This window comes from Malaya genurostris, chromosome 3, assembly GCF_030247185.1.
Source record: "Malaya genurostris strain Urasoe2022 chromosome 3, Malgen_1.1, whole genome shotgun sequence".
Taxonomy (NCBI): domain Eukaryota; kingdom Metazoa; phylum Arthropoda; class Insecta; order Diptera; family Culicidae; genus Malaya; species Malaya genurostris.
Window position 1 is genome coordinate 91,158,453 of NC_080572.1, and position 15,554 is coordinate 91,174,006.

The following is a 15,554-nucleotide window of genomic DNA, read 5'->3' on the forward strand; positions in this document are numbered from 1 at the left end:
TGTGCGGTACACAGCGAACTTCATTCGGTATTTTTTCATCTATTGACGAGTTAAGAACAGCTGAACTACCGAACATTTCCATTCCACTGATATATCAGCACAAATAGATATTTCTTGACAGCAGTAGTCCAATTTAAGTGTGTATTTTGTTGAGATTCAGCGAAAAAATAATAAGTGTGTATAGTTGTTACCCTACTTAAAGCATTTCAAATTTCGTTTCCCATCCACTTCGACCGACCTCCTGAGAGTATCCTTCAATTTAATAACATACTCTCCGACATATTCTTTTATTCCAAGCTCTATATAAATGAATCAGGAGTCCACGCAATCATTCATTCGATCAACCGATTCAAATCGCCTTGCTAGAATGAAGCAATGTACCAATTAGCTAAATTGCATACAACATAGCCAACACCCCTTCAAATGCCATAGATGAACGTCGCAGGCCTAGTCCACCGGAAGCAGAAGATTACATTGCATCAGCCTCACCGGTAAGGTTCTTGGATCGGCTCGACCGGCGATTCGTTCAATGGGCCACGAACAATTGGTCGTTTAAAGGCGGCCGGCTGCATTGGGGAACCAACCTGTCGTACGCAGAGAACTTACAGTCGTTTTACGTTACAACATTCCTCCGGTGTCGGTGTCTAGCAATCGCCAATAATTCTTTTGTGAAAAATGCCGTAACCGGACAAAAAAAAGTGGAACTTCTCGGAGTCGCAAATTTTTCCAATTGCTTGTACCTCGTCTAGTGGGGCAATCGGTGGTAAACAATCGGCTAGTCTGTTATGTGTTTCGATTGTAAGAAACAGTTCACACAGCTAACACAGATATTATTCAGAAAACAAGTTGCACAAAAAAGTGTTTTTGCGGAACAAGTGAACTTGCACGGAACCCCAGTACCCTAGACTACTGGCCCTTTTGCGATTTCTTCGCCTAAAACGCTCACACGTCTTGCTACCACTTTATTGCGATTAATGGCGCGGTATCTGATGGCGATGGGAAATAAAAATAATGATGCGGAAAAGTGATAGGAAACCGATGGCGAAAGTAGCAAAAACTAGCAGATGAAAGAGAGATAGACGCATGCCTTTTAAGATGATAAAGGAAGCGAATACTAAGTGGAGTTGTTCAACGGGTATGAGCTTCAACTAAATATGATTTTCCACGTTGATTTCGACACGAATGAGGAGAAAGATTGTACAGCTTAAAAACTTACAGACAAGGAGGAGGAGGTGAAACGTTGGTAAATTATCTCAGTCAATCAGTCAGTCAGTCAGTAATTCAGTCAGTCAGTAAGCGAAGTGCGAACTCAAATAAATCGAAGACGCATGCGAACGCAAGAAAAATAGAATGTTTAGTGGAATTTAATTGTGAGAGACTTCACAGTTTGCGAAACATGATTATCGCGATGCACTTCGGGCCAGTTGACGGTGGGTGAGCATCGGGTTCGTAGCTTGTTAGGCTCGTACTGATAAGTCATACAATTACGAACAATTTAGACGCAAAATACTTTCGTGTCGACAAATGATTGCATCGTAGAACACGACAGGAAGAAACTCGCTGGAACGTGTTTGATGGGGCGATTCCAGTTGCTTGGTTCAACTTCCTTGAACCCTCGAGCGGTAAAAGAATCGAATGTCTAAATAGTAGCGCCAATGAATCATCTAGTTTAAAGATGTGATTGATTAGATAGCTGATGGATTCGGTCACGCTAGCCTTCTGAGAGATTCATTCTAACAATGGTTATTGAAATTAGCCGTTCATTCGGAGTTATTCAAGTTTTAGTTATTTAGAACTTCTCAATTAGCTCAAGCTTAGCTCAAATGTACACCGATGACTAAATTTAAAATTTTGTCCGACATCACATTTATATTTTAATACTTTTTCCTTTAAGGGGTGTTGAAATATGCGACAGCAGTTTTTTTCTCTGTCGTCGAGCGGAATATCAAATGAGAAACATCAGTTTATTAAGTACAGAGAAAACTGCTTTTGCATTTTTCAGCAAAGGCTGTTTTCCTAAGATTGTAAACAGAACCCTCTTCTTGGGTAAATGTCCGTACCTTGGACTTAACACTACCCATTCAAATCTGTGGAACACTTGCACCATTTTTCTTACACACTTTCATTAACTCCCTATATGTTTCCCGCATTTAAAAAAGGAAATAAGCAAAATGTAGAAAACTATCGTGGAATTACATCAGTCTGCGCCGGATTTAAATTATTCGAGATTCTCGTGAGCAATGTTCTGTTCAGTGATATTAAAACATACATATCGACAGATCAACATGGATTTTTCCCAGGTAGATCTACAGCTACAAAGCTAGCTCAGTTTACGCTATTTTACTTGCGAAAATTCGAAAACTGGATGCTTCCAAAACATTCACTGAATGGATCAGATTGTATCTCGTTGGTAGAACTCTCTCTGTCAAACTTGGAAATAACGAGTCAGATAATTTCTCCAACTCCAACAGGTGTACCTCAGGGTAGCAACCTAGGACATTTGCTGTTTTCTTTATTTTTTAATGATATTTGCTTTATCGTGCCACCAGGATGTAAGCTCATTTATGCAGATGAGATAAAACTCTTCCTCATCATTCGATCCGAAGAGGACTGCATTGTTTTGCAAAAACAGCTCGATGTTTTCTGTGATTAGTGTACGCGTAACCGTTTGACGCTTAGTGTATCCAAATGTTCTGTAGTTACCTTCACACGCATGAAAAACCCTGTTCTTTGGAGCTACACTGTTTCCGGAGAATGTCTCGAGAGAGTGGCCCTTATAACCGTTCTCACTTCCACATCCACTTTCACTTCATTTACACATCACTTCACTTGATTTTACCTATTACCAGTATCACGCTCAGTGATGTAATCACTGTAGTGAAAAAAATAATTTTTTCCAACAAAATTTTGGTGATTTGATGTTCGTAATAACAACAAGCTCATCTAAGTAATGATTTTTTCTCTGAAGCGACTCCCGTGATAAAGACCTACATTCACTTTACTTGGTTTTCACCGTGAAGTGATACCCGTAATAAGAGCCAGTATCAGTTGTCAGAGATCTTGGTGTACTACTGGATATACAGCTGTCCTTCAAAGACCACCACTGCATGTTATTGCTCAAGCCAACCGAAATCTTGGATTCATATTCAAAATAGCAAAAGAGTTCAAAGATCCATATTGTCTTCGATCACTGTACTTCACCCTTGTGCGATCAGTCCTTGAAACTTCGTCTGTGGTTTGGAGTCCTTACATATGTAGATGTCTGGATTAATCGAATTGAATCAGTTCAAGCTAGGTTCATTCGTTATGCTCTTAGATATCTGCCATGGCGTAACCCTACAGAAATCGTAGAACACGACAGGAAGAAACTCGCTAGAACGTGTTTGATGGGGCGATTCTAGTTGCTTGGTTCAACTTCCTTGAACCCTCGAGCGGTAAAAGAATCGAATGGCTAAATAGTAGCGCGAATGAATCATGCAGATTGCGTGGTATGGACCCGCTTGCCAAAAGGAGGAATATCTCTAGGGCCGCTTTTATTGGAAAATTATAATCGGTCAAATTGACGCTCCATATATACTTTCTCGAGTTAATATTAACGTACCACTTAGAACTTTAAGATCGAGGAACTTTTTAGGACTTGATCATCACTGATATTGATTATGGACAGAACGATCCCATAAGGAGCGGGTAGGGTCTAATACTTTTGAAAAATCATTTTTTTATTTTCTTTATATTTTCTTACAGTAAAACATTTGAAGATTTACTATATTTCTGTGAAATTTTCAAGCCTATTGGAACGAAACTCTGGAAGTTATGGACCTTTATCTATGGCTATCTCATTCTACGAAGAAGCAAGAGCTTGGTGCACAGGCCCAAGATTTCTACTTCGATTGAGCGAAAAGCACAAATCTAATCAAACAGTTCTAGATTTGCACTAAACTGAGGATTTTGACCTTTGATTTGCGAAGAAGAAATCCTACTAGTTCTTTAGAAAACTTTTAGAGCCATTAGAACGGCTGGTTTTGTGTGATGCTCTCCACCGTTGTCCCCTTTTCGTTGTTTTTTCACCAATGCAAACGACTAGCAGCTGTGACGTAATCGCTTTTGTCGGAGGCGAAACTAGCTTTGCAAACGACACACAATACATCTGTTCGCAGTGGCGATAGAATCCAAACTGATCCAACTTTCGTTAAGAGGTTTCTTTTTACGTGATTTCGTCTGTAGCTTTTTCAAAAAGCAGCATATAAAATTTTAATTTCGAATATTTCATTTCGGATTTGCATTTCATTGAAAGTAACTATGCTGTACGGGATTCATTCCTGCCTTTCAGAAGGACCAAATTGTGGAACTCACTACGATATTAAACACTGTTTGGAACATTTTTCTCGAACGATTTGTTGTACAGCAGCAGATAATTTGTTCTCTTCCTCAGAACGCGTTCTGCTTGGCTGGTGTTGACATGGGTCAAATGAGACAGATTTTTCAATAGTGTACTATTGAAATACTTCAATGCTGTTGCTATACACGTTTGAGTTGAAAAATTTCGATTCTATTGGTAGTTAGATTATATAAATCCTTTCACAGATTACTGAGCTATGAGCTTTAAGAGTACGAGAAAGGCAAATGCGCCTTATGAATTATTCTCTTTGATACTCATTTATACCAAACATTTCAGAAAAGTTTAATTTTGAATTATTTGAGATTATGTCACACAACTAAAAATTTTATCATAAAATTGTGATGATATTTCCGATGGTATGTAGCAAAAATTATGTTGATTCGTTAGATACAACAGGTGATATTCACGATCAAAAACTTATCACTCTCTCAGAGGGTACATTTTGAAAAGGCAAAGTAAGTCGTATTCACGACAAAAATCAAACTGAAACGTTGGGGTCTATAAAAATTCTACTCTAACTATGCTGCGTTCATTTGTTCACTTCTAATTAGTCTGTGCTGAGATACAGTGGACACCTCAAATCATGTTTTTTAAGAAGCGTTTTCAAAAATATTTCTCCACAGACTTATTTCTCAATATATTTCCACGAAAAAATATTCCAGCGACGAAAACTGTGAATTTACCGCTCTAAATTAAACGACGTCAACGATGCGAATTTGCCTCCAAAACTTAAATGACATCAACCGATCGAAGCACCATCTGCATATTCTGCATGGTCGGTGTTATCAGATTTATATAGAATGTGTGAAAATTTACAAGTCAATCGTGTGATTCAAACTGAAGATCTAAAATTGGCCTACAGCAAACCAATCCGCGAGTGTTTATTTTATTTTATTTTTTCAGTAGCGGTGTGTCATCTCGCGTTGCTTACAGCAATGCGAATAGAAGAAGCAGGATACTGGTGAGATCGTTCCTTAGAGATTTTTTTTCTTATTTACAATCTTTTTTATATTTCTCATTACTAAATGTCTGGCTGAACTAAACTCCGTCGGTTATTCGGAAAACGTATCAAGTATCATGTATTTGGTTCAATATGCAATTTCACCTGGTTTCTGATCAATCGCGGGAAACTCACGGGTGGTCAACTAAGCTACACAGAAAGAAAAGATTAAACTTACACGACATGTAAACCAATCGTACTATTAAACAGACATCAGTTGAAACGAAAATCTGATTTAAAACCATGATTGATGTAAAATTACATTGAAATGCATTTACTTTTTCATCGAACAAGGCTGTATATTTACAAATCGCCTAGTTTTGTAATGTAACATTCCATTCAATTACCTGCTCCAAATATGTGCATGAAAATAAATGTGAATTCACAAAATATTTTTATCTGTGTAGGCTAGAATGTTGTGGGATTATTTGGATACGTCGATATACTTGCAAAAATGTTTAAAAACATAGCAAAATTGTGAAAACCTTACTGTAAATTCCTTTGGATTCAGTTAATCTGAATTCTTTTTTATAAAAATATTGCATTTACGAAGAACGACGCTTAAAAAACGGTTTACCTGGGCATCTCATTTAATCATTTTGCAAATATTTTTGTAACTTGCCGTAGAATGGTAACTATCTTTTTATTTTTCAAAAAGTTGCTTGAAAACCCGTCTTTTTTCAAATATTTAGATGAATTAATACCGTATGTCTATGAAACAAACTAAAAAAGGTGATTTTTTTTTGACTTTTGCTACATGGTGTTCTAAATTTATATGAATTATCCCTTATGATATCAGTTCTCTGTTAGCCGGTGTTAGGTGTTAGCACTCCTAGTTTGAAATTGGTTTAGATTTAGTGTTCAGCAGTATGAACTACCAATTGAAAGCTTTAATAGGTTCATCAAAAGATCCTACAGAGAATTTGAAAAAGTCTGGGGTATACAAAATCTCGTGTCCTCATTGCGATAAAATATACATCGGACAAACAAAGAGAACACTAGACATTCGTTTCAAGGAACATATGACAAAATTGAAGTCGTGTCGTGTCCTCATTGCGATAAAATATACATCGGACAAACAAAGAGAACACTAGACATTCGTTTCAAGGAACATATGACAAAATTGAAGTTTTGTGTTTTAGAACGTCATTTGTATACCCTTTTAACAGTTTTCATGGCAGGTGGTCCAATGGGCCTGTTTTACAATCTAAAAGAGGTAAGAATGTGTTCAAACTATAATACAATAAAGCAGTATTTCAAGAGCAAATTTTATTGAAAAACCTGTCTCATTTAACCCATGTCAACACCAGCCAATCAGTACAACAAATCGTTTGAGAAAATGTTCCGAACAGTGTTTATATCGTAGTGAGTTGCAATTTGATCCTTCTGAAAGGCAGGAATGAATCCCGTACAGCATCCGGATAGTTTCTTTCAATGAAATGCAAATCCGAAATGAAATATCGAAATTAAAATTCTATACGCTGCTATTTTTATAGCCGGGCGGGCGGTCCCATTAGTGAAAAAGCTACAAACGAAATCAGGTAAAAACAGACTTCTCAACAAAAATCGGATCAGTTTGGATTCTATCGCCACTGCGAGCAGATGTATTTTGTGTCGTTTGCAAAGCTAGTTTCGCTTCCGACAAGAGCGATTACGTCGCAGCTGCCAGTCATTTGTTTGCATTGGTGAAAAAGCAACGGTGGAGAGCATTACACAAAATCAACCGTTCTAATGGCTCTAAAAGTTTTCTAAAGAACTATTAGGATTTCTTGCTCGCAAATCGAAAAGAAATATCCTCAGTTTAGTGCAAATCTAGAACTGTTTGATTTAATTTTTGCACTTTTCGCTGTGTGAAATTCACAGTAATCTAGATCAAGTGAAGCCTTCTTCGTTTTTGCGAAAAATGTGGAAAAAGGGAATGCTTGCATAATTCATACAATTGATCAACTAATTCGGAAGTGTTAAGTGTCAGTTGTTTTCGTATTTACTACATCCAGTTATCGCCCTTATTCTGAATAACGACGTATTGATTTTTCGATCGAATGTGGTTCGATCGAATCATAACTACCTTTGATTTTGCTAGCGTTATTGGGAATACGAATGAAATACGAGCGAAAAAACGATACGACGTTATTAAGAATAAGGGCGTATGTCTCTGACATTACCCACCGGCTTTTTTTTTAATATCGAAAATAATCGCTTTTTCCACCACCCTAACAAGGAAATGGTAACCCTAATAACCAAAAAAAGGAAGGTTATAATGTTTTTCGAACTTTTTTAATAAAACGTACACGTATAATTATAATTACAGAGGATGCTATTTCTGTCGCCAATTACAAAGCAATGCTTCATGGGGCCGCCAGGAAAACTTTTCGATGAGTTTTGGTTGCAACGACTAGTGACTGGAAAAAAACCTATAGTTTCGACGAAATTTTGGTCTAAAATTTTTAACCTCTGTATTGTGCTGGAATTGTACAATGTCTAACTTTTGCTTTTGTCCAGAGAGTAGCAATAATGCTGGCGACCTTCTTGTGGACTATAATGCCATATTCAATTGACCAAAATGCAAGAGTTGTTACTGGCAAGGGATCAGGGTCATTTCGTCGAAAGCCATTTCGCCGAAAACCGTTTCGCCAAAAGTCATTTCGCCAAAAGTCATTTTGCCGAAAGTCAGTTCGGTTTCACATCTCATCCAAGTCAGTCGACAAACCAAAACCGCTTACGTTCGGGACAGAAGAAACCAAGTACAGTATTGTGTAGTGAACAATAGAACGATCTCGAAATGAATGAACCAAACGAACAAAAGCTACTGCCAGTACGAAAGAATACAATTATTGTTGACTTCAGACAGTGCAAAATTCGACCTTCGATACGAGAACTTGAAGGTTTGCTTAAAGAGCAAATGCATCTTGACATTAAACGTGTGCATTTACTTCAATCAGACCCTGTCAGCTTGTAGCGAAATCAATCTTCAGTTCAGAAACGCCATCGCACGGTGTCACATTCAACATATCATGTCAATTGCATGGGTGCGCAGTGCTGCTAATTTTTTGCGCACGAATTTGACATTTCCCTTCCCTACTTCTGTGTACGAGATTCGATGCGAACTCGCCTGAGGGCGCCATACTCGCAAAAAATGTTGTTGCCAATGATTTGTTCAGGAAATGTGAGAGCTGGATATCTTGTTAATATGATGTCTTTGCTTCAATGCAATAAGATCAAAAATCTTGTTTATATCCAGTTCTATAAAGAGTTGGATGCAATTCGATTCGCTAAAGGCAATAATAATGTGCACTATGTGCAGCATGAAAATATTAAGTACAACATTCCAGTATATATAGAAGATAGTGCTATAGAAGTGCGTGTGCATGATCTTCCCTCAAGCGTCATCGATCCTTATATTCGCAAAACCATGTCCCAATACGGAGAGATTCTCTCTATCGAAAAAGAAAAGTGGAAGAATTTTTCCCCGGTATTCTAAATGGCGTACGTTTGTTACGCAAGCGCTTGAGGAGGCCTATACCTTATTATGTGACATTCGGTCAGGATACAAGAATCCCGTGCAAATCACTTGTTACCTATGACAATCAGATGGCCACATGTCAATATTGCCAAAAAGCTGTTCACTACGGTAATCCATGTGATAAACCGGACAAGGAGACAACTATACCAAAGGACAACGGTGCTTCCTTCACATCAACCCCAAGCAACCCCAGTACACCTGTGACAGTCACCAACAACAGTGAACCATCCCCTTCAGCGAAACCATCCAACGTATCCCCTATAGAACAAAGTACACCAGCTGCAATTAACAACTTACCATCTAACCAACCAGCAATTAATGTACAACAAGGCGCATCTACAGCAACTAGCGACGAAATCAACAACAATTCCACGGCAATGGATGACGAGACGAACCACGAACAAACTGCTCCTCAATCCTCGCAGGAGGAAAATGGAAGCTCTAAAAACTCAGCTAAATCGGTCACGTAAAGCTTGTACGCAAATAGGCCTGAATAAAATATCTTTTAAATAATTTCGCCGAAAGGGTCATTTCGCTGAATGACATTTCGCCAAATGTCATTTCGCCGAAAGCCGTTTCGCCGATTCCTGCAATTGTCTTAATATTATAATTGGAATTGATTTAAAATAAACACAAATGAATGACAACACGTTAACGCCAGTTTTTTTTACCTGCAGTTATACTTCTTGAATAAAGATTGATTTTTGTACTGCGGAATAAAGATTGATTCATAAACTTCAGGACGGAGTTCCCAAGGAAATTTGTTGAGTATTTGGCGGTTACAGGTTTGTATGCAAGAGGCTGCCGCTTTGGACGGCGGGTTGGCGGAAATAACCCGCACCCATTTGCGATTCCGAATTAAGTAACGGTTCATGCGATTCCGAATAAAGTAACGGATTCATCAATCAAAAATTTTAGCAAGGTTGCTTGGACAGAAAATATACCTAGGTAACCAACAAACATTAATATTAGCTGTGAAATGTGCTTTATATTAAAAAGCAAAGTCCTGGCATTCGCAGCCGATTCTTAGCGTACAGAATCATTGCATGGCTAGTACAACGATCCTACTAACACTAAGGATCCTTCCAGGTCGGGGCTCGAACATACGACAACTGGCTTGTAAGAACAGCGCCTTATGCTTTGAAAATGTGCTTCATATAGGCACTACAAATAATTCTAGCTTTAAATCTTAAAGCTTATCGGCTGTAAATTGATCAGTATTTTGTATGCACACCATCCATAAATAACTCCAATCAATAATTAGCTATATATTTTAACGAAGTCAGCTCTATAGCAGTATTAAAAGCGACTAAAATGCCAATAAGTGATTTTAGGCTGTCATAGTGTAGCATTAGTCCATGTTTAATGGATACCTGGGTAATCAGTTTGAACCATTTATTTTCAGGTTAATACAGATCCATATATTTTTAGAAAAAAAAATTGTGCAGACAAATAGCTACTGTTGCACCATCACGCAATGAAAAAATATGAAAACTAAAAACTCGAACTCACCTCTTCGTGTATCTCCTCGTACACGAGACCCTGGGTCGCGTTGGGATCCACCCGCACATTCCACATGCGCAGCGCGTGTGCCCCGTCTTGGAACAACCCTTCGGTTTTCGCCAGTGTTAGATTAAGGTCTTCGCCGAAAGCACTGAACGATACTTTATGCTCTTTGATGTCTCGTATGCTAACATCACTAAACTTATTGCTATCACTATCACTTCCGTCAGTCGCCGGCGCTTGGTTTGGCTGCTGTTGTGGTGGTAGCATTTCCGGCAGGATCGGTTCCTGCTCCAACACACTGTCACTGGCGACCGTAGTCGCCGTTCGTTTCTTCGCCGGAACTAGGCTTTCACTTACTTTCTCACTGAATTTCACTTTGCTCAAATCTTTCTTCACATGATGGGGTGCCGTGTCACCCGGCAATAGAAGACCGTTATCACTTCCTCTAGACCGGCTGTCTGTCTCTATTGATCGTTTGCGACGTTTGTGCAAAGCCGGTTGATTGGTGTGGTGTATCAGTTTGATCAGCTCATAGTTCGGCACTGCATCCGGGTGATCCACGTGAAAAACCTCCTGCAACTGAGCGGCGGACATCTGTCGATGGATCTGCAAATACAATAGAACAAGTATATCAATTAATGTCCATATTTCGTAAGACACTGCTTCATATGTACCAATCAATTAATTCAACTCATGTGACCTTGCACTGGACATAATCTAGGTCTATTTGTTATGCCAATCATTTCATCACTAGGCAAGATTTGTTCGTGTTTGGCAAACAACCGACAACCGATCAGAGCCCACAGCAGAGGCTTACTTAGCCACAAGCGAAGGCGACAGAAACATAACATGATTAGTTTGTACAACTCAACTGCAAACCAGCGATCCTTTCGAATACTCCATCATCAGATGACGGGCATCTTCCGAAGTTTGCCGGTGCGTGTATCAACTCATGCATAGGGGCGAGTCTGTACGTACCGTCATGTCGACACACGAGGCGACGATGCAGACAACGAGCTCATTATTTTCGCATATTTGTCCCATACAAGTGCCGCGCAATTGGGGACGGCACATGCGCTCCAGCGCAGCACACGGAGATGGCTATTTTAATTGAGCGCGGCTATTAAGCGACATGAGAATTTCGATTACCGCGTTGACAGCGAATTCGACTTGTTTCGCAACATACATAGTGAAGTAGTTGCTAATTCGGTTGGAAGTGTTGAAGTTCGAATAAATTCAGGTAGCTATGGATGGACACGACTTTTTCGTTCGCTAATATAGTCCGTGTACAACACGGGTTCAAACTCGTTAAATTTTTTGTGATCATTTTTAAACTTAACTTTTTAGGCATAGCGCGAATGTCGACCGTGGTTTAGTGTGTTGATTTTGAATTTTGTTTGTATGTGTGTGCACTAATCTAATATGAAACATTGAATCATTTGAGATGGTATCAGGGTCAATTGAAGTTTGGGAGAGGCTTTCCGAAAATTACATGATGAAATTTCACTTGTTAGGTTTGTCTTTCTCGAAAAGAAAGGCTACGCAATCACTGTGATAATCGACTTTGCAGCTCGACCAACTGAGCAAATGTCTGTGTGTGACAAATGTTACCTCTCAATTTTCTTGGAGATGGCTAAACCGATTTTCACCAACTAAGATTCCGATGAGAGGGCTTGCGGTTTCATACAAAGATCTCAAATTTCATCTGGATCCGACTTCCTGTTCCGGAGTTACGGAACGATATGCACAAAGAAAAGGAAAATAATATCAATATATTTTTTTCTAAGATGACTCAACCGATTTTCACCCTCTTAGATTCAACTAAGAGGTCTTCAGGTATTCCGATTTTTATTTAGATCCAACTGCCGATTTCCCTCCTTCATATATTTTTCAAAATTGTTTTCAGATTACTCGACGCAAAGTATTTAAAACGAGAGGTAAATTCAATATATAATAATTCATTCAAGTCCTCGCTAAGCTACCATCATAGATAATTGAAATAAATTATTAGTTGTTTTGACTAAAGTGTCATAACCAGAGTGACGACAGATGGAAGACAAAATTTTGCGTTTTGCCTTTCTCATATAGTAAGGTTATGTAATCACTGTGAAAACCGACTTTCGAACCGAGGCCCGGAGGGCCGAGTGTCATATACCATTCGACTCAGTTCGTCGAGTACGCAAAATGTCTGTGTGTGTATGTGTGTGTGTATGTGCGTATGTGTGTATGTAACGTTTTTTTGCACTAACTTTTCTCGGAGATGGCTGAACCGATTTTCACAAACTTAGATTCAAATGAAAGGTCTTCCTGAATATTATTTGGATCCGACTTCCGGTTCCGGAATTATGTGCAAAAAAATGTGAAAATAAGTGCACTAACTTTTCTTAGAGATGGCTTAACCGATTTTCACAAACTTAGATTCAAATGAAAGGTCTTGAGGTCCCATACAAAATTCCTGAATATTATTTCGATCCTACTTCCGGTTCGAGAGTTATGGGGTAAAATGTGCAAAAAAAAGAAAATATGTGTTTTAACTTTTCTCATAGATGGCGCGGTCCCATACGTAATTCCTGAATTTCATCAGGATCCGACTTCCGGATCCGGAAATATAGGGTAAAGTGTGTTAAAAATTTTATACCATCACTGAAAAGAGCGAAAAACCGTAAAAAGTTTTCTAAATGGACCTCAAATCTTTTCCAATTGATAGCTTTTATCAGTAGACGGTCAAACAAATCTGTTTCGATTATTCTTTTAAGAATCGAAGAAAAATAATTTTGAAGAATACCACAGTATTATATATGATATTTTGATTGATATGAGAATGGCATCATTACACCACTAGGTGGATTAAAACAGGTTTTTAATAAAATTCCGGTTCTTTTTTGATCATAAGGTAATTATAATTTGTTTGTTTATAATTTGGAGAGTTTTGTAATTGATTTTGCAATCACTACCAGTTTTCCGATAACAATAATTAGTGCCTTTGACAAGTAATATTATAGTTTTAAAGCTTCTATTAAACCCTTTACCCAGACTAACAGCTGAGCTAAAAATAAAAACAACTCGTCCTATACTGGAACCATGCGTAGACCCTTAATATTGTTTTTAAATATTCTCTTTAAAACATGATTGTCAGTTCTATTCTTTCATAAATCTAGTATTGTATGTGTGTGTGCGTGTTCATTGGATGACTGTTTCACTCAGAGCAAATTTGATGGTTCTAAAGTACATTTATGACACATTTGTTGTGGGGTTTATTACTGTTTCGGTTGCTTGCGACAGAATTTTCATACACAATGAATTCTGGATGTGAATGTTTTCTCAATCTCGCAAGTAGAAAGTAACAACCTCTGGTAAGTTTTCTTTTGCCGGTTCGGATAGTAAATGGTAAAAAACCTTCATACATACCAGAGACTCGAGTGATTTGCATTGATCAAATGCTCCATCAGTTTGTCTCCTCTGGTAGAAGGTGAAAAGGTGAAAGTTAAGTTACTAAAAGATTTCTTCACATAAATAAAATCATTCAAATTCTTCTGACGCCTTTGTTTTCTATACCGGGGTGCAAATTCAAAATACAGGAAATAAAACCGTACAAACAGTGGTCAGATTTTGAACATCTACATCTCAACCATTTCTTAAAAGATTCTCGATACCATTACAGATACTGCTTGGAAATATTTGTACGCATCGATTCGAACAAAATAAATCTATATATTTATGGTAATTGGCGATCAAAATTTCAATTAGTAACGAACAATGTCTATTTTTTTTAGTTTCCCAAACCATTGTCATGATTTTCATGTGTGGTTTCTGCTCCTCAATGAGTGCGTCCGCATTTCAGAAAATCATTCACACAAAACAATATTCAGTATCGAATCGACTTACACTCTGTGGTGGAAGGTTGGTAAAACATCGTTCAAAAAGTCCATGAAAACAACATTTCTTGTGCACAATGCATTACAATCGTTCTTGTACTTTTCTGAATTTTCGGTACCATAATTATTAAATGATTTGTCCACGGCATCAAAATGGCCTTCAGTGGCCGCGACCTTTTTTGAGATCAGCTTAGAACAAGTAGTCGCTGTGACTAGGTTCTTGAGAATAGGTTCTTGGTGAATGAGGGAACAGCTCGGTGCCCAGGTCGTTCAATATAGCCATTGTTTTGGTTAAATATGTAGTTTTTTCTTTTCTGTTTCGCACTTCAAACGCATCGATAACTCAATGTAATTACCACTTTTGATGGTACAAGATAGTCGATGTTAATTATACCTCGAACATTCAAAAACTGACGCCATGATTGCTTTAGTTACCTGTTGCGTTTTTGGGAGGCTGTTCCCGTCTGAATACTGATTTGACTGCGGAGAAAAATGGTGGATCCATGTTTCGTCCACTGTTTTATACCAACGCAGGAAAGTCTTTTTTATTGCGACTAAACATTGCCGATCAGCTCTTTGGATCCTTGAGGCACTCATTTAGATAAGACCATTTTCATGCCCAGATTTTCGTGTAAGTCTATTCATCTTAGAACATCTAATCTCACGAACTTTGATTTTGCGTTCATTCATCACGATTTTCAAAACTTGCCTAAATTTTTCCGGACGAAACAAACAAACAAACAAATCATTCAATTTTGTCCAGTTTTTTAAATTAATTTTACGCCTGCTCAGTTTTCGCAATAAACAGCATTTATTTCAAGGCGATTAGTTATAATTCTTATTTTTATCTAAACATTCACGATAAAAATAAGAGCGCATGAAGTTTTTACATTCAGAAAAAGCATCATACTCGTAATTAAAGTTTAAGATATTCTTACTGATTGCATGCAAAACCGACATGACACACAAATATTCAAGAAAAATGTTATCAAAATGACAGCTTATTCATTGCGGAATTCGTTCCATCCAGTTTGAATTTTGAATCATTTCTAGAAGGATTTAAAGCAGGCTTGTGCTAATTCCTTACGTTCACTTTATAAACCTTATGCAGAATGGTCCACTTGGCAGGAATATGCTCTTATTGTGGATTTCAGTAGGCTTTCGTAGAGTTTTAAGTTTTAATGTAAGATTTATGATACTAAAAATGTTCCTTTGGGTTAGTGGTACCAAAGTTTAACCAATCGAAATATA

The 15,554-nt window shown here is 37.9% G+C and overlaps 1 protein-coding gene across 8 annotated transcripts in view; it reads right to left on the minus strand.

Annotated features, from left to right (window-relative positions):
- LOC131438003 (A disintegrin and metalloproteinase with thrombospondin motifs like) overlaps positions 1-15,554 on the minus strand; it is a 432,210-nt gene that overhangs the window by 297,813 nt on the left and 118,843 nt on the right. For all 8 annotated transcript variants that reach the window (XM_058607737.1, XM_058607741.1, XM_058607740.1 and 5 more), the window contains exon 3: positions 10,435-11,034. In XM_058607737.1, coding sequence (XP_058463720.1) covers positions 10,435-11,034 — 600 coding nt within the window. The remainder of the gene's footprint in view (positions 1-10,434; positions 11,035-15,554) is intronic.